Below are 27886 nucleotides of genomic sequence, written 5' to 3' on the forward strand. Positions count from 1 at the left end.
CCAGGTTAAAGGGCTGTTCTCTCAATCCCGTGTCTTGGGACTCGCAGCCTCAAACACCAAGAAAGGAAGGCAAGGAATGAACGTTTCTAGAGTTGGGGCAAGGCATTTCATTCATATGCTGCTGTGCTGTCTCTCAGTTGTGTCCAACTCTTTGGGACCCCATGGGCTATAGCCCGCCGGGCTCTGTCATGTAATTTTCCTGGCAAGAATACTGGAGCAGGTTGCCATTTCCTACTCCAGGAGATCTTCCCAACCCATCAAACCCACATCTCCTGCACCTCCTGCATCGCAGGTGGATTCTTTATCACTGTACCACCTGGGAAGCCCCTTTCATTCATGTTGTCAAGATTAATTCTCCCAACATGACATTATCACCAAGCAGATACAGACTCAGTTCAGAGAGGTTCTGGGACTCGCCTGAGATGATCCAGGTAGTAGCTGACAGAGAAGCTTTTAGACCACCAGTCTGAGATTCTGAAAGAGACACTTGCTCCACTTATCCTGGGATTCTCCTATCTAGGTGGGTATGGAGGGTCACAGGCAGTGACAGATTTTCTTTTCTTGGGCTCCAGAATCACTGCAGATGTTGACTGTAGCCAAGAAATTAAAAGACGCTTGCTCCCTGGAAGGAAAGCTATGACAAGCCTAGACAGCGTGTTAAAAAGCAGAGACACCACCTTGTCAACAAAGGTTCATATAGTCAAGGCTATGGTTTTTCCAGTAGTCATGTATAGCTTTGAGAGTTGAACTATAAAGAAAGCTGAGGGCCGAAGAATTGAAGCTTTTGAACTGTGGTGTTAGAGAAGACTCTTGAGAGTCCCTTGGACTGCAAGGAGTTCCAACCAGTCAGTCCTAGAGGAAACCAACCCTGAATATTCATTGGAATGACCGATGCTAAAGCTGAACCTTCAGTACTTTGGCCACCTGATGAGAAGAGCTGACTCATTGGAAAAGATCCTGATGCTGGGAAAGATTGAAGGCAGAAGGAGAAGTGGGTGGCAGAGGATGAGATGGCTAGATAGCATCACTGACTCAATGGACCTGAATCTGAGCCAACTCTGGGAGATGGTAGAGGACAGAGGAACCTGGCATGCTACAATCCCTAGAGTTGAAAAGAGTCAGACATGACTTAGCAACTGAACAACAACAACTAGGCCACCTAGTAAATCTCAAACAAATGCCAGAGGATCTATATGCTGTAGTTTTCTGTGGCTGCTGTAACATATCACCACAAACTCAGTAGCTGAAAAGAGCACAAGTTTACTATCAGAGTTCTGAAGGTCAAAAGCCAGAAATGGATATCACTTGGCTAAAATCAAAGTATCATAGGCTGTTTCTTTCCGGAGGCTTCAGGGGAGACTCTGTTCCCTTGTTTTTTTTGTTTTGTTTTTCCTTTCCTTTTTTAATATTTATTTATTTGGCTGAGTCAGATCTTCATTGTGGCGCTAGGGCTCAGTGGTCGCCATGTGCAGTCTTAGTTGCCCCGAGGCATGTGAGATCAGGGATTTTAGATCCCAGACCAGGGATCAAAGCTGCATCCCTTGAATTACAAGGAGGATTTTTAACCACTGGGCCACCAGGGAAGTCCCTCCTTGCGCTTTCTAGTTTCTAGAGGCTTCCCACATTCAAGAGCCAGAGTATCCAAATGCAATTTTAACTTGTACCTTCACGAGATCTAAGATTCAGGAAAGCTTTAAATCTAACAGCCTTCTGCTTATAGACGGTCCGGAGGAAAATCCAAGATGGCCTTGTGTCCCGGGGCCCGTGGCAGGGCAGAGGTACGGGAACACCCAGGAGCAGACAGGCAGGAACAAGGCTTCAGCTAAAAGAGGAAGCAGAAGCAGGAGTAACCTTCACATCTGACCCACAGGAATCCCTGCAAGTCCATGGCACTGTTCCTCCCTCTCTAAGCGCGACCAGCCCTTACCGGAATACACCGGAAGATACCAGAAGACACAGGATGTCCTATTTAGGGATACGGAGCAAGGGGAACCTCAGTTGATGGCCAGGCTACCGCCCTTGCTCCAGATTACCTTCCCCAGAGTGATGAGAGTCATCAGAGGTGAAGGACTTCTGTCTCCGGAGATGCAAGAACGGGAGGGACCTTGCTGGGAAAAGACCATGCATCTTGGCACCAGCTGAGGGGTGGGAAGAAGCTGAATCCCAAAAGAGAAAGTGGTGGTGGAGGACTCGAGGGGGAGAGGTCAGCAGGCTGCACCCACAGGTGAGTGGAGAAGAGGAAGGACTGTCCAGTCCAGGGCAAGATCCAGGACAGGCGAGGCCTATCGGAAGTTGGTGCAAATAGCACAGAAGGCAGACGAAGTCATTCCATTCTTCCAGTGGAGCCAGGGCCAGAAATCTGACTCCTGGCCAGGGGTTCTCCAACAGAGCCAGGCAGACTCTGCTCCTGCCCTCCCTGTCCCTCCCTGCCACCCCCAGAGAGTGAAGAGTAGAGGAATAGACAGGCCTTGACCCAGAGAAAGGAGGCCTCCTGGGGGGGAGCCCAGGGTCTAGCAGAGGCGGTTAGTGCTCAATATCCTCAGTTCCCCCTTTGGCAAGTTTCTCTCTAAAGGTCCCCAACTCCTCCTCATTCTTCAGGATCTCCTCCATCCCTACATCTCTCTCCGAGGCCGCCTTTAAGTTTAAGACCAACAGGGAAGGGAATTCCCTAGTGGTCCAGTAGTTAGGGGGCCTCCCAGGTGGTGCTAGTGGTAAAGAACAGTAAGATATGCAGGTTCGACATCTGGGTCAGGAGGATCCCCTGGAGGAAGGCATGGCAACCCATTTCAGTATTCTTACCTGGAGAATCCCCATGGACAGAGGAGCCTGGCTGGCTACAGTCCATTGGACGTGACTGAAGAGCTGGATATGACTGATTGGATATGCAATTAGCAGGCACGCCAGTTGTTAGGACTCCTTGTTTTCACTGCTGAGGCCCCAGGTTTCAATCCCTGATCTCAGAACTAAGATCTGGCAAGCCACGCAGGAAAGAAAAAAAAGACTAACAGTGAAGATACAGACCATAATCTGGGAATGCAGGTAACTGGTGACAGCAGAATCCTCAGGTCCCCAGGGCTCTCTGACGGGGGAATTCAGGCACTTGGTTGGATATAGCCAATGGGATGGTTTTGCACAAGCAACTCTTCAAATCACACCCCTGTGTGGCTTCCCACTCAAGAGGACCCTCCTGAAGAGTAGAGGAGGTTGGGGAAAGGCAGGGGGATGGAAAAAATGAAGAGAAAGGAAACCAAAGAGCGACACAGAGAACAGATCTGACCAAGGAGCCCACAGGGGTGTGAGGTTTCATGAGCAGAATGGAAACAACGCAAAGACCCTGAGTGAAAATAATAGCCTGGAGAAACAAGGCTATGACAAATGTGCTCCTGGGACTCAAAGAGAGGAAAGTTCCACTGTTTCTGACATCCCCAAATCAGCCTCCCCAGGAGAGCCACAGATACAGGGGAAACAGCGATCGGCCTTTAATCCCAAGTGCCCTAAGCTGGGCGAGCAGACCCTCAGGTGCTCCAGGACCAAGGGCAGACACAGCCGGTGGTGGCAGGGGAGGATACAGATGGTAGAAGGGGTGGGAGGCCTGGCAGGAAGGTTAAGTGACCATGCGTGAGCTCCTGGCACACAACCCAGCAGGGCCCAGACTCAGGTTCAAGTCTCTTTTGTGCGATTCTGAGCAATCCCAAAGCAAACTCTTTCGACCGTAAAACCAGACATCAGTTGACGTGAGGCTGGTTATAGTCGTTATCCATCCACCAAAACAGTGGATAGTCTGGGGGCAGGAATATTGTGCTTGGTAGTAAGCGATGCCCCAGCCCCATGAATTTGTCATATAGGGCTGGTTTCTTCCCCAAATCTGAAAATTTCTGAGCATTATGTGACCTCCCCGCCCCCCAAGAGTTTCAGAGGACAGCATGCACACCTGTATTCAGTTCTGGTTTCCCTTCTCTATAAACTGATGACATCTGTGTAGGAAGCAACGTGGGGTAGGCGTGGGGACACGCAGCTGTGAACAGGGGGGCAAAGGTGGGCATTTCTGTGTACAGATGTGTGAATACGGGAAGCAGATCCCTGTGAACATCCAACACCTGGTAACATCGGCAAGCAGAGACGATTCAATTCAGAAGAGAGACAGAGACCACGAGAGGCTAGGGCATCAGGGGCATCTCCGAAGATAGCAGGTCTTCTGTCAGAGCCTGCCCTGCACCCAGCACCCAGCACCCAGCACAGGAAAGGGGGAGGGGTGGCAGTGACTGCCTGAGCGAAAAACAGCTACGATAGAGCTTCAACAGCATCAAAGGTCAGCCTGCCACCAGCTCGGGACGACTCCGAGAAGACCTGCCCTGGAGGTGCTAAGAAGAGACACCAGCGCCTTGCTGGGAAGGTGCCAGCTCCCCCCACCCTGCCTGCTGCCCCCCCCCCCCGAGGCCCGCAGTCAGCAGTTGGGGTGCAGGAAGAGCTCCCCCCAGGGCAGGAGTCATGGCCCGGCCACTTCCCTTCTGGCTGTGGGTTCTAGGGACCCTGGCGGGACTCTCAGCAACCCCAGGCCCCAAGAGCTGTCCGGAGAAGCACTACTGGGCTCAAGGAGGATGGTGTTGCCAGACGTGTGAACCAGGTAAGAGGGAGCCTTGCCAGGGGCCAGCTCCTTGGGGAGAGACAGGACCAGGCCTGGGACCAGAGGGAAGCAGGGAGGAACGCTGCAGAGGCCCAGAGGCAGCCCCTTGGAGAGGGCGGGGGAGTGGTTTTCCTGCGGCCTTGACCCTGGTACTCTGCTCACAGGAACGTTCCTGGTCAAAGACTGCGAGCAGCCTGGAAAAGCGGCTCAATGCAATCCGTGTACACCAGGGGTCTCCTTCACGCCGGACCATCACAGCCGGCCCCACTGTGAGAGCTGCCGGCACTGTAACTCTGGTGAGGTGGGCCAGTGTTTGGGGGAGCAAGACGGAGAGCTGGGTGTGCAGAAGCAAGAAGGTTGGGGTGAGGGGGGGAGTCCGAGCTTCTGTGGCTTCAGTGGAGCCCATGGTGGGAACTAGGGTGCCCTGGGCATGGTGCATTGATGTACAGGGAACGCTGCGATGAAGTGGTTCAGGGCAGGAGTGAGCAGAGTTTGATGGGCTGATGAGGAGGGGGTCAATGACTACGACCAATGCAAAACAGGAAGTGGCTTTGGGACCCTAGATTTCAGATGAGCAACTCACCCCCCATTCCTACCCGCTCCCCCACCAATGAATTGGTGGTGTTCTCAGAGGGCACATTTGTTCTGGAACTTGGAATACATCTTCCTAAGGACTTAACAGTACAAGCTAGTGGGCCACAACCTTTTTTTTTTTTTTTTTTTTCCCTCCAAAAGCCAATTTAGGAAAGAGAATGTGTATGCAGCTTGAGTTTTATTTTGTGATTTCATCTTTTTTACAATTAAGAAATGAAACAGCAGCTGCGTTGTGAACACTTTCATGCTTTCTCCATTTTAGCTAGAATTTTTGAAATGACGTATGTGCCAGTGTACATAGATCAGTACCTTGAAAGTGGTTCCTTTGAGCAGATATTCTCCAGTAGGACATGCTTGGGGGCTATTTAACTCAAGTATGATATTACTTGCCTGTAAATGCATTGAGTCTGATTAGCTTTTTCAATACTGTTTTCTTTAAAATAAATACAAGGTTTTGCCACTGCAAAACAGTCAAGTGGTAACATCTGTAAAACACAAGAGGTATTCCTCAGTCTACTTACAAATAGGACTGTACATGGGTGTGTCTCTCTTCTTGGCCTAAACCCCCAGCAATACTGGGTTTTGGTTTTTTCAGCCAAAGTCCCCCAGCTCACTCTGCAGGCCCCACTGGAAGGCCTCTTCCCAGTACTGAGCCAGCCTAGCCCCCTTCACTACTCTCCCGCCCAGTGCAACCCACGATCCTCCTCGGTGAGGTCAGCCGTTAGAGCCCCAAAGCACTCAGGCAGGACTGGCTGCAGGACTCAGGGGCGCTGGAAAGAAGTTGACTGTGTTTGGTCCCCTTGAACCTCAGTATTTCCATCTGTAAGATGGACGAGTGCCTGCAATCAGCGTGGGGTTCTGTGCACAGGTTATACACGGCGAAGAGAACTCCCAGGCTCGTGAAGGCTTCACTGAAAACAGTGGCACTTCACTCACTTCGACCAATCCCAGCCCCCTTTCTTTAACCCTTCCCACCCCTTTTGGCAGGTACCCTCCTGTATCTCCTTCACCTTTCCCACCCTTCCCCATGTCTACCACCACCATCCCCTTTTCCCCTTCAATGCTCTTCCCTTGCAGATCCTTGTCCCGGCTGGCTTACAATTCCTAGTAAGCCACAAGGAAAGCAAGTTGTAGTAGCGACTACGAGTCAGAATTCAGAAAGGAGATGCCACAGGGGCATAAAGATGAGAAGGAGTAAGGATAAGAAGAAATTCACACCCTTTCCTGACCAAAGGCATGTGCTAAGGAAACTGCTGATGGTAGTCTCCAGCATCCTCAGACATCCCTTTCCGTAGCCCCCTCTAGCCTGTGAGGGTGGCTTTCCCTGGGTCCCCATGAGTGCACTGCCCTAAGCAACACCCCCCCAGAGACTCCCACTCAGGCCTGGCCCACATCCGGGTGCCACCTTCCCCAGAATCACCCTTCTTTTCTTACCCCCAACCACCTGGGAGCCCAGCCCACGCAGTGCCCTTCCTACCCTCCTGCCCCAGGATCACTCATTGGCAGTCACTTAGCACCTGAACTCTACACTTGACTACAATCTCTATTTTAAAGGCAGAGGATGTCAGTACAGGTAAAACACCAATCCGAGATCACAGCAGTTCCCAATTGCTAGCAACTATAAACTACCCAAATGCTTGTTAACAGTAGAGGGATGGATATGTTATGGTGTAGCCACACCATGGAAAACTATGTGATGGTGAGAATGAATGATTTGCAGTCACACTCAACACTATGGCTCAGTCTCGCCAAGAGCTGAGTAAAAGCAGGCACAGATGAGCACACGCACAGGCTTCCTTCCACGTACAGAGTTCAGAAACTGGCAAAATTAACTCCTGGTGTTAACAGGTCCGGAAGTCAGTGGCTATTCTTGGTGGGAAGGATAGTGATAGTTTTAGTGACTAGAAACGAACAAGACTGGTCATCTTGTTTCTTAATGTGGTGCTAGTTACACCAGAGAGTCCAATTTGCCCCAGTTCTCGTATAAGATGTTTGTGACCTGAATACCTCTCGGTCAGTATACTTCAGTAAGGAGTTACAAAAGCATCGGTGGGTGAGAGGGAAAATCATGCAAGCTATTTCAACTTCTGAACCATGAAGTTTCTAAAAGGTTCGAGGTGTTCTTGAATAACCATGACACTATTGGCAAAGACACTGGGTGACGGTGGAGGAGGGGCAGGCCTGAGTGGGATGAGGCAGGGAGGCAGGAATGCGAAGGGCAGCACATCCCTAGAGGTGGGCCTGGGATGGGGCTGGAGCGGGGATTAAGCCAGTGGACCCTGTGTGTTCCTTCCCCCTCCTCTGTCACCAGGTCTTCTCATTCGAAACTGCACCCTCACGGCTAACTCGGAGTGTGCCTGTCCCGAGGGCCAGCAGTGCAGGGACAAGGACTGTATGGAGTGTGATGGTCCAGCCCAGGCCCCAGGCCCACGCCCAAAACCCTCCCACTTACCTTATGCTGAAGGTAAATTCCAGGTAACCCTTGGTCTGCTCACACCCCAACCAGCACCCCCTCTCCTATACCCAGCCTCACATAAGCTGCCTCCTATCACCCTGTCTCCACCTTCCCATTTCCCCCAGGGCCTCTCAGGCCTTCAGCCTTGCCCTGTGTCCTCCGGGGCCCCTGGCTGTTACCCAACTCGTCTGCTTTTCCAGAGATCCCAGAGGCCAGGACAGATCGGCACACTCAGACTCTGGCCAACTCCAGGTGGTTGCCGGCCCCAACCCTCTCGACCCACTGGTCACGTGAGTTTTCTCCCCACTCCCCACCCCAAGAGAGAGAGGAGAATGCATGCAGGAGGGTTCAGAAGGGAAAGGGAAAGTTGCTCAGTCCCGTCCAACTGCTTGCAGCCCCATGGACTGTAGCCCGCCAGGCTCCTCTGTCCATGGAATTCTCCAGGCAAGAACACTGGAGTGTGGAGCCATTCCCTTCTCCAGGGGATCTTCCCAATCCAGGGATCAAACTCAGGTCTCCCACATGGCAGACCCCCAGGGAAGCCCTCAGAAGGGAAGCCAGCCACAAAGCTCCTAGGAGCGGGGGCAAGAAGAGGAAGAAAGGACTTCCCTGGAAGTTGAGTGGTAAAGAATCCTCGCTTCCAATACAGGGGACTCGGGCCCGATCCCTGGTGGGAGAACTAAGATCCCACAAGCCACGGGGCAACCAAGATCTGACATAGCCAGAAATAAATAAAAAGAAGAAACAGAAGCAGAGTCCAGAGATTGGGAAAGGACATCGTCCAATGGTGGGGGTAGGGGAAGAAGATGGGGAAGGGGAGAGAAGCGGGCAGGAGGGCTGGGCTGAGGGGAATCAAGGGCTAGGCCCTCCCCCAAGCCCCTTCGTGACCCCTGCCTACCCCATCACAGCCCAAAGGTACCTGTGCAGCGTGAACTGCATCCGCATCTTTGTGCTCCTCTCTGGAATGTTTCTTGCTTTCACCATAGTCGGAGCCCTGTTCCTCCATCAACAAAGAAAATTAAGTAAGAGATTAAGTAAGAGACAAAATACAGGTCCTGCACCCCACCCCGCCCCACCATCTCGGCTTTGCCACCCAATCCCAGAGGAACCTCTGGGCCTCTCCAGCTCTATCTTTACCAGCCTGTCGCCTCTCTTCCCCTCTACTCTGTTGGGGCCCTCCTGACAGCCTGCCTTCACTCACCCCTTCTTCCTTCACCTCTCCTCTGTTTCTCCTCTGCAGATGCAGGAGGAAGTCCAGTGGCACCTGCAGAGCCTTGTGCTTATACCTATCCCAGCGAGGAAGAGGGCAGTGCCATCCCCATTCAGGAGGATTACCGAAAACCAGAGCCTACTTCCTACTTCTGAGCCAGTGCTCCTCAGAGAAGGCCATCACTGCAATCAAGTCCTAGCCTCCACCTCACCCCACTGACCATCCAAGGAGATCAAGACAGGACACCTCGAATTTCAGCACCACCCTCTCATCCGGACCCTTTCCTGTGTGCAGACTTGAGAAACTATTGCTGCTCAGTCGCTAAGTCATGTCCAATTCTTTGTGACCCCACCAACTGCAGCACACCAGGCTCCCCTGTCCTTCACTATCTCCTGGAGTTTGCTCAATTCATGTCCATTGAGCCGGTGATGCTATCCAACTATCTCATCTTCTGTCACCCACTTCTCCTCCTACCCTCAATCTTTCCCAGCATCAGGATCTTTTCCAGTGAGTTGACTCTTCACATCAAGTGGCCAAAGTATTGGTGCTTCAGCATCCGTCCTTCCAATGAATATTTAGGGTTGATTTCCTTTAGGACCTACTGATTTGATCTCCTTGCTGTCCAAGGGACTCTCAAGAGTCTTCTCTAGCACCACAAGTCGAAAGCATCAATTCTTCAGTGCTCAACCTTCTTTATAATCCAACTCTCAAAACTGTACATGACTATTAGAAAAACCATAGCTCTGACTATACAGAACTTTGTTGACAAAGTGATGTCTCTGCTTTTTAATACAATGTCTAGATTTGTCACTGTTTGCTGTTGTCCCTAGTGGCTCAGATGGTAAAGAGTCTGCCTGCAATGTGAGAGACCCGGGTTCGATTGCTGGGTCAGGAAGATCCCCTGGAGAAAGGAATGGCCACCCACTCCACTATTCTTGCCTGGAGAATTCCATGGATGGAAGAGCCTGGTGAGCTACAGTCCAGGGGTCACAAACAGTGGGACACAATAGAGTGACTAACACTTTCACAATTTCACTTTCACTTTCCTTCCAAGAAGCAAGCATCTTTTAATTTCAAGGCTGCAGTCACTGTTCACAAAGATTTTGGAGCCCAAGAAAATAAAATCTGCTCCTGTTTCCATTTTTTCCCCACCTATGAAGTGATAGGACCAGATGCCATGATCTTTGTTTTTTGAATGCTGAGTTTTAAGCCAGCTTTTTCACTCTCCTTTTTACCTTCATCAAGAGGTTTAGTTCCTCTTCACTTTCTTCCATTAGGGTGTTATCACATGCATACCTGAGGTATCAATATGCATACCTGTTGATATTTCTCCTGGCAATCTTGATTCCAGCTTGTGATTCATCCAACCTTGCACTTCACATGATGTACTCTGCATAGAAGTTAAATAAGCAGGGTGACAATATACAGCCTTGATGTACTCCTTTCCCAACTTTGAACCAGCCCATTGTTCTATGTTCCGTTCTAACTGCTACTGTTGTCTAACTTCCTGACCTGCATACAGATTTCTCAGGAGACAGGTAAGGCAGTCTGGCATTCCCATCTCTTTAAGAATTTTCCACAGTTTGTTGTAATCCACACAGTCAAAGGCTTTAGCATAGTCAATGAAGAAGAAGTAGATGCTTTTCTGGAATTCCCTTGCTTTTTTCTATGATCCAACAGATGTTGGCAATTTGTTCTCTGGTTCCTCTACCTTTTCTAAATCTACCTTATACATCTGGAAGTTCTTGGTTCATGTACTGCTGAAACTTCACTTGAAGGATTTTGAGCATTACCTTGCTAGCATGCGAAATGAGTACAATTGTACAGTAGTATGAACATTCTTTGGCATTGCCTTTCTTTGAGATTGAAGTTAAACTGATCTTTTCTAGTCCTGTGGACATTGCTAAGTTTTTCAAATCTTCTGGCATATTGAGTGCAGCACTTTAACAGCATCATCTTTTTAGGATTTTAAACAGCTCAGCTGGAATTCCATCACCTCCCCCCTAGTTTTTGCTCATACTAATGCTTACTAAGGCCCACTTGACTTCACACTCCAGAATGTCTGGCTTTAGGAGAGTGACCACGTCATTGTGGTTATCCAAGTCTTTAAGACCTTTTCTGTACAGTTCTTTTGTGTATTCTTGCCACCTCTTCTTAATCTCTTCTGCTTCTGTTTGTTAGGTCCTTGCCATTTCTGTCCTTTATTGTGCCCATCTTTGCATGAAATGTTCCCTTGTTATCTCCAATTTTCTTGAACAGATCTCTAGTGTTTCCCATTCTATAGTTTTCCTCCATTTCTTCGCATTGTTCACTTAAGTCTTTCTTATCTCTCCTTGCTATTCTCTGGAACTCTGCATTCAAGAGGGACGAGTAGTGGGAATCTATCCTGTGTCTTTTCCAGACAGGGTGGGTCAGCTGCAGCCCTGAGCTGCAACGGGGCTGGAGCTCCAGGCAGAAAGCATTCCGCCTTCATAAGGCCCACGTGCTGTACCTTTGGTCCAGAAATCTGGTGAAATAATGCTGAGAGAACAGCATCGAAACATGTACATTATCAAGTGTGAAACAGATCGCCAGTCCAGGTTGGATGCATGAGACAAGTGCTCGGGGCTGGTGCACTGGGATGACCCAGAGGGATGGGATGGGGAGGGAGGTGGGAGGGGGGTTCAGGATGGGGAACACATGTAAATCCATGGCTGACTCATATCAATGTATGGCAAAAGCCACTACAATTAAAAAAAAAGAAAAGAAAAGAAAAGAAAAAACACAGCGTGGGTAGCTCTCCAGCTCTGAACTCAATCTCCCAACACAGGCCACGCCCACTCCCCGCGCAGACCCGCCCAACCTGCGAGCGGACCCGCCCACCCTGAGCGCATGTTACGCCCACCCTACGATCTGAGGGCGGAGCTTTCTTCGGCGCAGACGCGCTGGGGCCCCGGGGGGTGGTGGCGGGGCTGGCAGGTAGGGCACCGACGGGAAGAGGGAGAAGGTCCCAGCTGCTGAGGAGCCTTCCTCTGTCATCAGTCCCTTCCTTCCTCCGACCTGCCTCCGTTCCCGTACTCTCTCTCCACTTTCTTGGGGCTGATCGGAAGCAAAAGGGCAAAGGGGCACACGCAGCAGAGTCAGGTCCTGAAATCACCAGGGGATTTCTTTTGCGGGCGAGAAGGTGAAAAGGAAGAACAGTGACCAGACTCTGGCTCCAGCACCAATGGCTTCAGCCAGCGGCTAAGGCAGCCGCGATGACACTTTCTCAAAGTGAAAGCGAAAGTCAAGTAGGCGGAGAGGACTGAGGGGCCCGGCGGCCGACCAGGCAGGGGTGTTTGGAGCCCCTTCTCCAGCCGACCCCTGACCAGCGGGGGGACTGAAGAAGGGCGGCGGGGGAGGAGGGCCCGAGAGCAGCCCCCATGGGCGCCGAGGGGTGGTGCCTATTGCTGTGCTTGGCTTTCTCCAGCGCGGCAAACGTCGGTGAGTCCGGTGGACAGGCTGGTAGGGTGCGTTGGGCTCAAGAAGCATCAGGGAGTCACCCTCCCCGAGGTCCCAGAGAGAGTAAAGGGCCAGGAATGGCTTCCAAGGGCCCTCTAAGCCCAACAAGAGGAAGGTTCGGCGGCTGGTAACGGAGAGAACCAATTTTGCTGGGGAGGGAGGCTAAGAACTCCGCGGCAAGGGCCAAACCAAGGAACGAGGGGCCTTCTCGGTAATACCGCAAAACCAACAGACCCTGGGGACTAACTGGGAAGTTGAGAGGCTGCCAACGTCCAACAACCGGGTTCATCTTCTCTCCCAAGGCAGCTTTGCTCATTCGTTTCCTTTTGCTGAGAATTCCTTTGATGGAAGAGAGAGCTTTTCATGGGTTGTTGGAAATAAGAGTTTCATAAATCCCTCTGGAGCAAGGGAAATCCAGGACTTGAAATAATTTACACCAAGAAGTGCGTACCTGGAGAGCAGGTGCTGCTCAGAAAGCTGCTTTAGGGTAAAACAGGAGAGTAGCTAGGGACCAGTAAGATTAACCCTTGATGACTTGGCAGTTTTGGGCAGGGAGTAAGTATAGGAGTAACTTTCTGAGCAAGAGGGTGCTCACACCAGCCTGTTCCCTGCAGCAGAAAGGCAATGGCAGGCAGTGGACGTGGTCCTGGACTGCTTCCTGATGCAAGAAGGTGGGCACCATGGAGGGTTTGCCAGCAGTGAGAACATGGTGAAGGCGGTGCTGGTGCTGAGGCAGGTACCAGTGCCAGATGATGGCTCCCTGGAAGGCCTCACGAATTTCCAAGTGGATACACTGGCCAAGGACGACCCACTCATTACTTTCGAGGCCTCAGGTACTAGCCCTCCACCCTGTGCCCCAGTCCTTCTGGGCTCCCTCCAGTTCCTGAGTCTGGTTCCCAAGTAGACCCGCCCACACTGGCTTCCCATCAGCCCAGGTATTCTCTACCCAACTCCGTATCTGTGCTGCCCTCTTCTCTCCACAGTGAACCGGGTACAGATTCCCCAGGCCGAGGCCCTGCTCCACGCCGACTGCAGCGGGAAGGAGGTGACCTGTGAGATCTCCCGCTATTTCCTCCAGGCCAGGCCAGAGGCCACCATGGAGATGGCAGCCTGGTTCATCACCAACGTGCAGGTATCTGGAGGGGGACCTGGTGTCTCCATGGTGATGAAGACTCTTGAGGATGCTGAGAATGAGGCTATCTTGCATCCCACACTGAAACTGCCCCTAAGCCCCCAGGGGATGGTGCGGACTGCAGGTGAGAAAATGAAAAGTAGCAGAAAGTTTTGATTTTTTTTAAAGGGGCCAGAGATGGGGGACTAGTAGGAGAAGGGAGGGGACAAGACCACCTCCATGCACATCGGTCATCTCAGGGGCTTCCCTAGGCCTCAGTCTGTTCTTCCCAAAGACCCCAAAGGGGGATGATTTTCACCTGGTCGGGTGACCTGAGGACTTAAGACATGTGATACTCTATTCACATGTGCTGTCCACAGCTGCCTTCGTGAGCTGAGTACCAGCCTCTCCCAGGGAGCAGCTAGCCTGATCTGGTGCTTCAAGATGAGAGTGGAACACAGGCCCACAGAATTTGTTCATTATCTCTCTCTCTTTTAATTTATTTATTTGGCTGTGCCAGGTCTTAGTTGCAGCATGTAGGACCTAGTTCCCCAACCAGGGATGGAACCCAGGCCCCCGGCACTGGGAGTGTGGAGTCGTACCCACTGAACCACCAGGGAAGTCCCCCTGGATGTTTCTGAGTCCTGGCTGCTGTCTTGTAGATGTCCCACCACTTGGAGTTGTCTTTTCTTTCCTCATTAGACTGAAGTTCAGCATGTTTGGCTCAGATTTCACCACCATGTGCTTTTTTAAGCTCTGACTTCTTTAGTCTTCTCAGCAGCCTTGCCCTAAGCACATGAACATGGCAACACTGAGTAGCTTGCCCTAGGTCACAGAGCCAGTAAGTGGAAGAACCAGGCTTCCAAAAGCTTTGCCGGATGCTCCAGGAGTTCCTTCCTACCGAGGCTCCACAGTAACCCATACTTTTGCATGTGTAATTTGTCAAGTCCATAACTTTCATCAGATTGTGCAGGGGGTAAGTGACTCCAAAATGGTGAAGAGTACCACATGTGCACACTGCCTCTCAACACGCCCCAGGTGTGCCACAGCTCAGGGGTCAGGTGGCCTCAAGGAGGGAGCAGCCCACAACCACCCCTCTTTCTCCCTGGTAGCTCAGATGGTAAAGAATCCACCTGCAATGCAGGAGACCAGGGTTTGATCCCTGGGTCAGGAAGATCCCCCAGAGAAGGGAATGGCAACCCATTCCAGTATTCTTGCCTGGAGAATCCAATGGACAGAGGAGTCTAGCAGGCTTATAGTCCATGGGGTCTCAAAGAGTCAGACATGACTGAGTGACTAACACTTTTCACTTTCTCCCACAGTGGAGTTACAGGTGACCACACAGACGCCATCCCTGAATTTCCTGCTGGGGTCCACAGCCTCCCTACACTGTGGCTACTCCGTGGCACCTGGTTTGGACATTACCAGCGTGGAGTGGCGGCTGCAGCATAAGGGCAGTGGCCAGCTGGTATACCACTGGACCACGGGGCAGGGGCAGGCCAAGCGGGAGGGTGCCACCCTGGAGCCCGAGCAGCTGCTCACAGCTGGAGATGCCTCCCTCACACTACCCAGCCTCACTCTACAGGATGAGGGGGCCTACATCTGCCAGATCACCACCTCCCTGTTCCGAGCTCAACAGGTCATCCAGCTCTACATCCAAGGTAAGGCCAGGGTCAGTGACGCTGCAGAGAGGGAAAGGAATATGCCTATGAGAGTATTTTCCCAAATGGGATCAAACACAAGGGCACTTTGCTGAGAGGCGGACTGCATTCCCACAACCTGAGTGCCTTCTCCATCCTAGAAGCACGGATGGCATTAGATTGAGTTTCCCATCAGGCTCTCGGAGAATTCCATTCAGTTTCCCATCAGGCTCTAGGATAATTCCACTGAGAAGTGTCCCAGCCCAAGACCCTGCTGCCCTGCCCCAGCTGGCTATCTTCGGTCACCCCAGTCCTTCTGGACCACGTCCTAAGGAGGAGCAGCAGCAAACCCAGGAGGGGCTGTGGGAGTGGTCTTGACAGGAAGGATTGTTTCTTTTTCTTTTTATTAATTTTTAAAAATTTTTGTTTCTTTTTATTTATTATTGATGGCTGTGCTGGGTCCCTGGGCTTTCCTCTAGTTGCCCTCCACAGGTCTCTCTTTGTGGTGGCTTCTCTTGTTGCAGAGCACAGGCTCCAGGGCATGCGAACTTCAGTAGTTGTAGCTTGTGGGCTCAATAGTTGTGGTTCCCAGGCTCTAGAGCAAGAGCTCACTAGATGTGGCTCATGGGCTTAGTTGCTCCGTGGCATGGGGGATCTTTCCAGACTAGGGATCGAACCCGTGTCTCCTGCATTGGCAGGTGGATTGTTTACCACTGACCCACCAGAGAGGGTGCCCCCCCCCGCCCCCGGGGAGGACTGTTTCAAAGCTTCCCTCGTAGCTCAGCTGGTAAAGAATCCACCTTCAACACAGGAGGCCCCAGTTCGATTCCTGGGTCGGGAAGATCTGCTAGAGAAGGGATAGGCCACCCACTCCAATATTCTGGCCTGGAGAATTCCATGGACCGTATAGTCCATGGAGTCACAAAGAATCAGTTACGTTACCTTACATTCGCATTTAAAATCACTGGCAATCCCACTTCTGGGCATACACACTGAGGAAACCAGATCTGAAAGAGACACATGCACCCCAGCGTTCATCGCAGCACTATTTATAATAGCCAGGACACGGAGGCAACCTAGATGCCCATCAGTAGACGAATGGATAAGGAAGCTGTGGTACATATACACCATGGAATATTACTCAGCCATTAAAAAGAATTCATTTGAATCAGTTCTAATGAGATGGAAGAAACTGGAGCCCATTATACAGAGTGAAGTAAGCCAGAAAGCTAAAGACCAATACAGTATACTAACACATATATATGGAATTTAGAAAGATGGTAACGATAACCCTATATGCAAAACAGAAAAAAAGACACAGATATACAGAACAGACTTTTGGACTCTGTGGGAGAAGGCGAGGGTGGGATGTTTCGAGAGAACAGCATCGAAACATGTATATTATCTAGGGTGAAACAGATCACCAGCCCAGGCTGGATGCATGAGACAAGTGCTCGGGCCTGGTGCACTGGGAAGACCCAGAGGAATCGGGTGGAGAAGGAGGTAGGAAGGGGGATCGGGATGGGGAATACATGTAAATCCATGGCTGATTCATGTCAATGTATGACAAAAACCACTATAATATTGTAAAGTAATTAGCCTCCAACTAATAAAAATTAATGAAAAAAAAAAAAAAGAAAACTAAAAAAAAAAAATTAAAAAAATAAAATCACTGGCTGACAGTGATGCTAAGAAGCAAGCCAACCTCTAGCTGGTTTTGCTGTTGTTTTTCAGTGACCTGTGGGAATCATGCCCCTTTATGTCCTGCCTCCAGGATGTACCCCGCACCTCACTGCGTAGAAACCTTCCACCCCCACAACCTGCTCTCATGCTCAGCAGGAGGAGAAGGCGCCAGGCTCCTCTGCTGTCCCGGTGATCCCTGTGGGATTTGATCGCTCCTCCTTTCTTCCAGCTCCCCCCAAAGTACGACTGAGCTTGGTGAACGCAGCCCCACCAGCCACCCTCATCTGCAGTGTTGCTGGCTACTACCCCCTGGATGTGTCTGTGACCTGGACCCGGGAGGAGCAGGGTGGATCCCCGGCCCCCGTCTCTGGCGCCTCCCTCTCCAGCCTCCGGCAGAGCCCAGCCGGCACCTACAGCATCTCCTCCTCCCTGACGGCAGAGCCTGGCCCTGCGGGAGCCACTTACACCTGCCAGGTCACCCATGTCTCCCTGGAGGAACCCCTGGGGGCCCACACCTGGGTTGCCCCACCAGGTATGACAGTGCTCTCCTTTCCCCACCTCCACACCTGTGCTCAGGTCTCCTGTCCTCTGGTCTAGTTCTGCTTTCCATGGTCTCAGCTGCTGCTTTCCCAAGGTGGCAGCCTCCAGAGGTCCAACCACATGTCCCCCAAGTCTTTTATTATCCCCTGAGTCCTGGGGTAGCAGGCACTGCTGAGAGCTGGAGACCAGGGCTGAGCAGTCCCTCATCCTGCCCTCGAGGAGCTGGAGGGACAGACTAGGCCATCAGGGCAGATGACCCCCCCGGGGGTAGGGGGAGGCCTTCGAGGCTCAGAGGGCCAGGAACACCAGGACAGAAGGAACGCACATGTGACGGCCTCATTATAGAACAGCCTAAAAGAACCCAGGGGCCTGCACGGCTAGGGGCAAAGGCGTGTGGGGAAGGGGGCTGTGGCCACGAAGCTTGAGAGGTGCTTGTATTTATTCAGGACTGAGCCAGCACTGCGCTGAGCACTCAGACATGAGCCAGCACACATTCTCACAGCTCCCATTTTAGAGATGAGTAACAGACTACAGTCCAGAGGGTCGCAAAGAGTCGGACACACCTGAAGCGACATAGCGCACAGACGTAACAGGCACTTACAGATGTCTAGTCAAGGTTGTCTGCCTAGGAAATGGTAAAACCGAAAACATGAACAATAGATCGCCTGGTTTCTCTATAGCTCTAACCCCCCTGCTGCTATTGGTGGGCAAATAACAACAGGCCTCCAGCTGAACTTTATCCTGAAGCCACAGAATGTCATCGAAAGGTCTTTTTTGTTTTTAATATTTGGGGATATTGAAAAGTTTATTTTTTGAACATTGATACTTTTATTTTTTAACTGGAGGAAAATTGCTTTACAATGTCACATGGAAAGGTCTTATGCCATAAAGAGTTTGCATCTTGAAACGCATTACTTGGTGGCTTGCGAGGCCATAAGCTTCCCTGAAGTTTATGGGATTTTACCTCAGCTTACATCACTCTTGAGAGTCCCTTGGACTGCAAGGAGATCCAACCAGTCCATCCTGAAGAAGATAAGTCCTGGGTGTTCATTGGAAGGACTGATGCTGAAGCTGAAACTCCAATACTTTGGCCACCTCATGCGAAGAGCTGACTCATTGGAAAAGACCCTGATGCTGGGAGGGATTGGGGGCAGGAGGAGAAGGGGACGGCAGAGGATGAGATGGCTGGATGGCATCACCGACTTGAAAACTCCAGGAGTTTGTGAAGGACAGGGAGGCCCGGCGTGCTGCGATTCATGGGGTCGCAAAGAGTCAGACACGACTGAGAGACTGAACCGAACTGAACATCGCGCGACTGAGAGACTGAACTGAACATCGCTCCCCGGTTATTTACAAAACTGCAGCTTAACCGTCAACAGCTTTGTTCAGTCGCTAGGTTGTGTCCGACTCTTTTGTGACCCCATGGAGCGCAGCACGCCAGGCTTCGCTGTCCATCAGCAACTCCCGGAGCTTGCTCAAACTCAATGTCCATCGAGTCGGTGATGCCATCCAACCATCTTATCCTCTGTCACCCCCTTCTCCTCCCGCGCTCAATCTTTCCCAGCATCAGGGTCAACTGCTAACCTAAACTAAATCTCTCTTGTAAGACAGTTTGGAAAACTGTTGTCACGAGGTAGGAAGAGATAGAGGATTCTGTGTGGAATAACAGGTGGACATCCACCCCCTGCAGTTCCCAGCACCCCATGTGCCTGGTCCCTGGGTGAGGGCAGGAGAGCAGCTGATAGGAGCTCTTCAGCCAGGGACACACACACACACACACACACACACACACACACACAGCATGCTCTGTCCTTCCTGTATGCACATGCTGTGGGTGAGGGTTCAGGATGCTTCTTGCCACTGATTTCCCTCCACACCTCTGTCAGCTGCAGAGCAGAAGTCAGCCCTGGGAGTCCTTCTGGCCAGCATCCTCTTCTTCCTGACCCTGCTGTTCCTGGGGCTGCAGAGACGCCAAGGTAAGCAAGCACCTGGGCACCATAGGTTCCATCCCTGACTGCCCTCAGAGATCAAATGCTCTGAGCACCGCCAAGCCCAGACCAGGAATAAAGCCAGCCCAACCCCAGCTCTTGGGGTTACCCCACTGACAGCAATCTCGTTCCCTCCTAGCTACCTCACCAAGGTCTCCCAAAACCTTGAGGCACTCTGGGTAGCTGCTCTCCTGCCTTAAATGTAAAAGATTCACATTCTCCCAGAAGGACTCTGAGCCGAGTCCCAGACTCCAAAAGGCCCCAAGGAAACTAAAAAGAAGGCACAGATCACTGACTCTGGATTTCTGCAGGCCCCTGCCCTTCTTCACTGCGCACCCTGGACTGATATACCAAGGCAGAGAGCGTGGAGAGGTGGCAGGGTGGCAGGAAGGCAGAGGTCTGGATGGAGCTTGAGACCTGAGCCAGCTTGGAGGTTAGAGGTGTGGTGCTGGAAAAGATGCCAGAAAAAAAAATTCAGAAAGGATCAGGGGAAGGACAGTGGGACAGGGTGGGAATTGGATGAACACACAGTCACTGAACTCTGTCCAAATAAAAGCCCCTCGTGTCCTTGGAAGCAAAGCTTCTCCACTTCCCTGTCTTTTCCCACTTGGGGCCCCGCCTCCCAGGCTTGCTACTGTACCTGCCAAGTGTCCGAGATGTGAAACAGAGACCCTCAGAGGTGGCCCCCAGGGCCCTGTCTCAGCTGCTCTGTGTAACGCTGAGCTGTGGTTAAGCTCCTGCCCCTTTGGATGGCTGCTGGATATTTTAGGACTCTACATGCCACTCACCCCCTCAGCTGCAGGGGAGAGATTGCTCCTTTTAGTCATTTCTAAAACGGGTCTTGTCAGTACACTGGACTTGACAGCAGATGGCTGTGCGTGAGGGTCGTGGGGAGCAGAGCGCGTCCCCCAGGGCCTGGCTCAGGACCTAGGGGGAGATGACGGCAGCTGTCTGAGAAGACCTGCAGGTGTCTGTCAGTGAGATGCCACTCAGCTTCCTGCCACGGGTTCCTGTCACTCACACCCAGAAGAGCCGCCGGGTGGCATCAGGCATGAAGGCTGAGAGCAGAGACCACTTCCTCTGCCAACGCCCAGACCTTTCATCTCGAGAAGACGATGGCACACGTCAGCCATCCTTCCGGCCCAAAGCACCGTGGGAAGGGAACCAAAGAGAAACACCACCCTCCGCCCCGCCGAGGTCACTCCAAGCCCAAACAACAGTCGAGTCGCTTTAGTGGTAGGAAGCTGTATTTTTTGGCCTTTGTTCAGAATACAGGAAATTGGTGAATATGCCACATGCCTTTGATGGAAGTACATCTGTGATTATTCTGTACGTGGAGGAGAGTGGGGTTAGGAAAAAAGACAGAGAGGTGATGACACACACACAGTGGAGACCCTGCACCGTCTCACGGCAAACCGAGGAGGGGCTGTGGGCTTCGGCTTCACGTGGCCGCCAAGCCCCAGCTGCATATGTGTTCATACACATGGGTGTGGGGTGCGGGGGTGGGGACAGCGAAGACACAGAAGAGGGGACAGGCGGGGTGAGAAAGAGAGTAGGAGGGCTACGTCCCCAGAAGCACAGAGCCAACTACCTCTGGGACAGACAGGCAGAACCCAGAAGTGATTTCCTGTGACGGGGCGGCCCAGGAGGGCGGGTTTGCTCCAGGCTTGGGACACAGCGAGGCCAGTGGTGGTTCTTCTCCGGCGGTGACCCCCTGCGTTAGGCAAGGGGAGCCCAGGGGAGAGTGGAGGCCTTCGAGGGGGGCCATGAGGAGGGCACACTGACTGCCTTCATCCAGCTCTTCCGTCCCACCCTGGGGCAGGACGAGGGGAAGGTGGGGTCGGGGCGGAGGGAGAGGCAGGGAGGTTGTGCATCGTGAAATGCTACTGCATGGAGGGCCAGCCAGCCCAGCCTGGCCCCCTGCCGCCTCCCGCTGGCGGACAGCTGGATGGGAGGCATGAGGGGACCTGGTGGGCCCTCCGCCTCTCACAACTGGTCTGGCCCACTCAGTGCCTTTCCTGAGGCCCAGCCCTAGCCCCTGAGACAGGCTGTGCAGCCCTGTCCTCGGGTCCCACTGTCTGTGGGACCACACAGTGAAGTGGGGAGGGGAGGAGGCAGCGTGGAGTCCGGGTGGACGGGGTGCTCTGGGAGGGGAACGAACTGCGGCAAGAGCAGAGGCCACTCTGGGTGGGGAGGCCCCGAGGCAGCACAGGACCCACAAGCAGGCCTGTCTGTTGACATCCACCTCAACCCTGGGGCTGGGTTGCTGCAGGCACTGGGCTCCCTCAGCACTCAAGGCACGGCCGGGCCCCCTGTGTCTTTAGCAAGTTCACTGGGGGTGCATTGGGGGGTAAGGACTCCCCAAGGGTCCAGGGCTCCTCACCTCCAGCCCCTCCTCCTCCATCAACAGGAGAGAGCAACAGGAACCTCAGAACAAGAGGGTGAGAAGTGACTTCCTCCAGGCTTATTATTTTTGGGTTAGGCCCTGGACTTGCTGTGTCTCTATAACCCACGGGCATCCTCTCTTTATCTATGCCAGTAAAATTCAGTGAGAGTCTCAAACTCTGGCTAATGAAATTATTTGACGCCCTCACGAACAACACAGAAGGGTGCAGAAAACATGGACAAGCGCCCCGTCCAGGTGTGAGCTGGCGGGACTGCTTCCAAGGATGGGAATGGGAGTTCTGGCATTTTTTCGCTATGAATATGTATCCTCCAGGTCGCTGGAGGACAAAGTAAAAGGTGGTAAGATCCCTGAAGACATAAAATCTTAAGACTAACAGATGGGACATCCCTCTGAAAAACAGGCTTGACTTTCTTAAGGCATCCTGCACCAGGCCTGGTCCAGGCTCCCCCCCAAGGCCTGGCCCAAGAGAAGAACTCCAGGTGAGGGACATTCTCCCAGCTGTCCCCAGCCTCCTCCTGCCAGCGGCCTGGCCTTTCCTGGCAACACCACCAGCAGAAGCCTCTTCTCCTCCCCCCAGTCCTGGCCCCTTCTTGGGCAGGTCACCTCAGCTCCATCCCTTCCTCGGCCCTCCGCCTCCAACCCTCTGGGGAACTTGAGAGAGCGTGACGGGGGAGGAAGGAGATGCCTGCTGTTGTTTACCAGGCAGTTACCTCAAGACTGCACCATGAGCAGCATTTCCGGTGTCGTGGGACTGCGTGCAAATGAAAGCAACAAAAGAGGAGGAGTGGGCAATGGTGAAGCAGGGCTGGGGTGGAGGAAGGCGGATGGGGTAGTGCCGGGGAGAGATGGAGGGAGAGAGGGACATGAGTTCAGATGGCCGGGGGGAACAGGGACGGGGCGGCACGTTCTCAAGCAAAAAAGTAGACTGGACACAGGAATCGGGAGGTCCCGGATGGCAAAGAGAGAGAGACAGGAGACAACAAGAGGGCACATGACATCAGGTTACTAGACACCACGTGTGGCTGCAGGAGTCCCATCCCCACGGTCACCCTCCAACCCATGCCGGTGACAAGAGCGCAGCCCCACTTCCTCAGAACAGGAGGGACCACTGTCCCCCACAGTCCTGCAGAGGGAAGGCTTGTCCATCCAGGAAGCCCCTTCTGCCCTCCCACACCCAATGATGACCCTCCCCGCCGCCCTGGCAGCAATCTGATCTCCGTACCTCAGTCAGAGCAGCCCCACTCCCCAGGCAGGCAGGCAGGCAGGCAGGGCTGGGAGGAGACTCCAGGACCTTCCCACCTCTTCACCCCACCAGCAACCTCAGCGATACTTACTTACAATAACTACCACGATGATGGCGCAGATGGCTCCCAGCATGATCATCATCTGGGGGAACATGGACAAAGAGTGAGCCCTTGGGTTCGGGGAAGGAGGGAAGGAGCCCAGGGCTGGGGACGCGAGAGCAGCACCATCCCAGTCCTGGGGAACAGTGGAAGAAGCCACACGGCCCGCAGGACAGCTGGAAGCCTCCCAACCCCCCGTGTACCACCCCCCCCCCCCCACCACAGCTGGAGCTTCTCTAAAACGTCAGATCATCTGCAGCCTTCTCCTTTTCCCCTCTTCCTGTAACCTGGAGGCTTTCAAAGGAACATCATAGGAGATGCAAACTTTGAACCTTTAGTCATCTGGTTCATTGTTCATCCTAAAGTGTTCAGCTCATTCCCCAAGAGCTGCAGGTGTTTAAATATGTATCTACCCCAGCCATTGTGTCAACATTGGTGTGTCTCCGGAAGGGACAGGTAAGAATATTGCAGGGGTCCTCTGGGAAAAAGCAGCTTGACCAACCCCTCCAGACTCCTCAAGGTCTCCAGGGCCCCCAGTGAGTGGTTCTGAGTACTCTAGCATACCCTGGTGGCCAGCTCAGGTAATGCAGCTTAGTAAGGCGGCTTCCAGATTTCCTCCCAAGAGAGGAGCCAGCAGAGGATGTGGAACCATTCCACATTCCGCAGAGGATGTGGAACCTGAGGGTTTTCCTGCCTCCTGTGCGTTGAGACCCAGGAAAATAATGGGGAGGGGACAGGAACATTCACCTTGCAGTTTTTCCACCAGTACTTCCTCTTTAGCTTGGCAGCGCTGCTCTCAAATTGTGATGCACCTGCCTGCAGAGCGTCGGCTCGGTCATCCAGCTCTGACAGCTTCTGGTCCCTCTCTAGGACCTTGTCCACGTTTACACGCATGATGTCCACCACCTGAGCAGGGCATGGGAACACAGAGCGGCTAAGCTCCCCCCGAGCTGGGGAGAGCACTCCAAGGCTGCCCTGCCTAACTCTACAGGGTGCCCTGCCTCCCAGAGCCGTGAGCTGCCCCTCTACATAAAGAGAAGTTTCCAGACTCCCATGATTTGGAAACTCTCGGAGAAAAAGCTATCCACCTACCTCCTCCACTTGTGCCTGGGTCTGCTGTAGTCGTCTGTTACTGGTCATATTAGGAGGAGGGCCAGGGGGACCCCCACCTGGGGCAGCCCCTTCTGCCCCTTCAGTGGGTGGCTGAGCTGGAGCAGACCTTTGGAGAGAAGGGCACAGAGTGCGTGAGACAAGAAAGGAATCCCGAGCATTCTCACCACACAGCACCAAGGCGGTGGTAATAATAAGGTTATACGCAAATAGGAGGGGTCTAGCTCCTTGGCAATGCCAAGTGGGGAGACATGATACAGAGACACAAGGCAAAAAATGAAAGATCTTGCAACTGATGGAGCCCAGTGACACGCTGGGTGGAGGGTGGCATTAAGAGCTCTCGTCTGGGCTGTCCTCTGACCCAAACTCAAACGCATACTCTGGCACGATGGCTACAGGGACAAATGGACCAGCTGTAGCCTAAATGTTATTTCTCTGCTTCCCAGAAGTCAACCTGGAAAACTCCAATCCAGGTTAGGAGAATTATATACAAAAAAACTAAACCTTCAGGACAAGCTTTGGAGAAGGAAATGGCAGCCCACTCCAGTAGCCTTGCCTGGAAAATTCCATGGACAGAGGAGCCTGGTGGGCTACAGTCCATGGGGTTGCAAAGAGTCAGACATCACTGAGCGACTGAACAAGCACTCAGGACAAGCATACAGACTAACAGCTCTTTCTCTTTTTTTTTGCAAAGGCTGAATATAAAAATAAAGGCCAAGCAGACAGACTCTGTTGAAGGGGAGTCAGTTATTGGTATGTTTCACATAGTGATTACAGTATGTCATGGCCACTGTAGGACGACTTGGAGAATCACCACAGGCCTCTGTAGTTGGAGTGAGTCAGAACTGTTTGCTTGCTTCATTTTTTGGCAGAGAAGGTTGGGGGTTCACTTAGAACCGGGGCCCAAAGCAATTGTGTTAATTGTGAGACTGTTCCAAGAGCCTAGGCAGGAAACAAAAATACTAGACACAGTCCTCAATGTATAGGCATCAGGGACATTCTGTTCCTTCTTTTTCTAGATTTGGCATCAAGTCTAGGAAACTCTCCTAGTTCTTTATGTCCCAAAGAGAAATCTTGGTTTACACTGAATATATACAGAGACCATTCTCTTTCTCCCTTAGCCTTAGGGTGGGGGAATAATCTAGCATGAAAAAAGTGAAAGTGTTAGTCACTCAGTTGTATCCAACTCTTTGTAACCCCATGGATTGTAGCCCTCCAGGCTTCTCTCTCCATGGGATTTCCCAGGCAAGAATACTGGAGTGGGTTGCCATTCCTTTCTCCAGGGGATCTTCCCAAATCAGGGATCGAACCCAGGTCTCCTGCATTGCAGGCAGACTCTTTACCATCTGAGCCACCAAGGAAGCCTCATCAAGCATGGAGTCCTCCAAATAAATCCCACTCCATGTCTCCCAACACATGGAAGCTAAATTCACGTCCTAAAGAATTTTCAAAAGTCTAACTTAAGGCGTGAGCTGTTCTCTGCCAAGGAAGAACTCACAGGTAGGAGAGAAATTGCTCAAATTTGTTGGAGAAGAGAAATTACAAGAACTCCTCAAACAGAAGCAGAATCTCACAAAGCACACCTCATCAGAGCAGTCCAAGAGTAAATGTACTATGGATGAACCATCACAAAGTCACCAAAAAGGAAAAGCCTTGACTATTCACAATAGAACTAATACCCAGAAGTTCCTCCTCTCTAAGTAAATTTCAGTCTAAAGAGACAGAGAATAACCCCTCAGAAAGGTTATTTTAGCAGATTACACCTGACTCATCCCAGTTAAAAGAAGTGTTTTCCCATTTCCCTTTAAGGCACAAAAGAGGCAAAGGAAAGATACGGAGCTCTGGAAGCCACTAGACTCCTCTGCTACTACTGAGCTAAGCAATCTAGTTCTCTGATGAAAGTGGAAAATTCAGTGAGTAGGAAGCAGCCGGTGTTTGGTCTTGGAAGTGGTCCAGGCTGGTGGCACCAATGACAAGATTAAGGTCAGAGACCTCGTGACACCCTTCTAGTCACTATGCTTTCCTCACCTCCTTCCTTCATCCCACATGGATGCTACTGGGAACCAGTCAGCAGAGAAGGCTCCCCTGCCCAAAATGAAAACCCAGAGCATCCTGGGGCTTGGCCAAAACACGTAAACTACCAGATACAGTTAAAACTGTAGAAATCAAACACAAATAGTTACAAAGCTTTGGAAGGGGCCATTTCACTTACTACTTGTTGGGAGTTGGGAACACGCAGGAGTAACATATCCAAGGCTAATTATAAGCCTTATGTAACATAAGTACATCTTTCCCTTTTTTTGTCACCAAGAGAAGCAACATGAATACATCTAGGACCAGGGCAGGACTCTGTGCAAGAACCGAAGTTCTTCCACTTGTCTAGCTATAGTTCTCCCTTAGGATCTTGAGATGGGGATGACCATGACCAGATGACTAAACTGATTATTAGAGACTAAACACAATGTGTTAAGGGAAGGTGGAGGTGCAGGGGTGGTCCTCAGCTCTATTTCTCTTCCAAATACTTGGCTAAGACTCACTGACAGGAAAACACCTCCTCCACGGGTGGCCTTGGGATGAATGGCTGCTCGGAATCGCATACCACTGCCCCTGGAGTCCTTGTGAGCTGCTCACCAGAGAACTGGCAGACAAGTTTCTGGAGCTTTGCTCACTACCAAGAGGCGGCTGCTCATCGCGATCGGGTTGAGGGGTGTACCCAAATGCAGACGCTGCAGAGCAACCCAAGCAACTAACTGGCAGGTGCACCCATGACTGTCCTTCCAGAAGCCCTAAGTGCCGCCTTGATCAGTGACAAGAAAGAGCCTGGAGCCCCTCTCGGGTGTCTCCACGCCCCACCTTCGCCGGAGACCCGGCTGAGGAGTCCCGCAGGCGAGAGGAGAGGGGGCAGTGAATGTGGGACCCCCGCGCCCCGGCCGCGCCCGTGCGGTGCCGGCTGCGGCTAGTGCAGGAATGGGGTGCTGCCTCCCCTTCCGGGGGGATGGCCCGGCCCGGGGGCGGCGCGCAGCGGTGGTTCCCCGCGCCGCCGCAGCTGCTGCAATGCGCCATTTTCGGTCCCGCAGAGTCCGGCGCTGGGGTGAGAGTTGCCAACGAGGTGTCGCGCCCCCCACATCAGAGTCAACTCACATGTCACCGAGAGAAGGATGAGAGGACCGTTTCCTCTCCGGAGTCTGCGGCTAGACACCCGATCGGGAAACGCTGCGGTGAAGCCGCCCGCACCTCCGAGCTCCGCCTCTGGCTGCCCACCAGAGCTCTAACTGCGGTGGAACTTACTGCAGTTGCCGCGCCGGCCCCAGTCTTTATCAGTGCTGGCCACGCCCCCCGGATCAAGCTGACAACCCTGCAGCCCAATCCATGCCCAGGACGGGCGCTAGTCCCCGAAGCGAAGGCCGGACAAGGCCTAGAGTGCTCGCCCCTTAACATTAGCCAATCGCAGCTCTCTTCTCATTCTGATTCTGGAAAGGAACTGCACCGGGAGGATCTGACCAATACAACTCTGGCTTGCTTACCTGTCTAACTAAGCGAAGGGGTGGGGTGGAACTCGGCGCCAACCCTTTGGAAAGGCGGCTCCAGTAGTTTGAATTGGACCTTATTTTGGTGCCTCCCAGCCAATCGCTGAGCAGTTCCTCGCGTCCGGGACCGCCCACGGCCCGGCCTCCAGCCAATCATGCAGCTTCCTCCGACAG

General features: G+C 52.4%; 3 protein-coding genes across 9 annotated transcripts; 2 read left to right on the forward strand and 1 right to left on the reverse strand.

The window, feature by feature from the left end:
* The first annotated feature begins 3999 nt into the window (after positions 1-3999).
* Positions 4000-10034, forward strand: CD27 (CD27 molecule). Of its 3 annotated transcripts, none has more exons than XM_061124753.1 (6): positions 4000-4624; positions 4789-4920; positions 7530-7682; positions 7874-7963; positions 8582-8707; positions 8914-10034. In XM_061124753.1, the coding sequence occupies exons 1-6, from the start codon at positions 4489-4491 to the stop codon at positions 9036-9038; spliced, it is 762 nt and encodes a 253-aa protein (XP_060980736.1). In that variant the 5' UTR covers positions 4000-4488; the 3' UTR covers positions 9039-10034. The 3 variants fall into 3 exon arrangements, with proteins under 3 accessions (XP_060980736.1, XP_060980738.1, XP_060980737.1); XM_061124754.1 differs by having other exon boundaries at positions 4004-4624; positions 8582-8695; XM_061124755.1 differs by lacking the exon at positions 8582-8707 and having other exon boundaries at positions 4001-4624.
* A 1773-nt stretch (positions 10035-11807) lies between these two features.
* Positions 11808-21887, forward strand: TAPBPL (TAP binding protein like). Of its 4 annotated transcripts, none has more exons than XM_061124759.1 (7): positions 11808-12345; positions 12978-13196; positions 13347-13619; positions 14797-15135; positions 17027-17329; positions 19224-19313; positions 21736-21887. In XM_061124759.1, exons 1-7 carry the CDS (start codon positions 12285-12287, stop codon positions 21768-21770), a joined length of 1320 nt encoding a protein of 439 aa, XP_060980742.1. In that variant the 5' UTR covers positions 11808-12284; the 3' UTR covers positions 21771-21887. The 4 variants fall into 4 exon arrangements, with proteins under 4 accessions (XP_060980742.1, XP_060980739.1, XP_060980741.1 ...); XM_061124756.1 differs by lacking the exon at positions 21736-21887 and adding an exon at positions 19465-20630; XM_061124758.1 differs by lacking the exon at positions 21736-21887 and adding an exon at positions 20353-20630.
* Positions 15582-27506, reverse strand: VAMP1 (vesicle associated membrane protein 1). Of its 2 annotated transcripts, XM_061124760.1 has the most exons (6): positions 27327-27506; positions 24168-24294; positions 23823-23981; positions 23067-23118; positions 16057-16121; positions 15582-15800 (listed from the first exon to the last, which is right to left on the reverse strand). In XM_061124760.1, coding segments are annotated over exons 1-6 (480 nt in total). In that variant the 5' UTR covers positions 27329-27506; the 3' UTR covers positions 15582-15725. The 2 variants fall into 2 exon arrangements, with proteins under 2 accessions (XP_060980743.1, XP_060980744.1); XM_061124761.1 differs by lacking the exons at positions 15582-15800; positions 16057-16121 and adding an exon at positions 20555-22657 and having other exon boundaries at positions 27327-27502.
* Between the last annotated feature and the right edge of the window lie 380 nt (positions 27507-27886).

Source organism: Dama dama, chromosome 22 (genome assembly GCF_033118175.1).
Source record: "Dama dama isolate Ldn47 chromosome 22, ASM3311817v1, whole genome shotgun sequence".
NCBI classification, from domain to species: domain Eukaryota; kingdom Metazoa; phylum Chordata; class Mammalia; order Artiodactyla; family Cervidae; genus Dama; species Dama dama.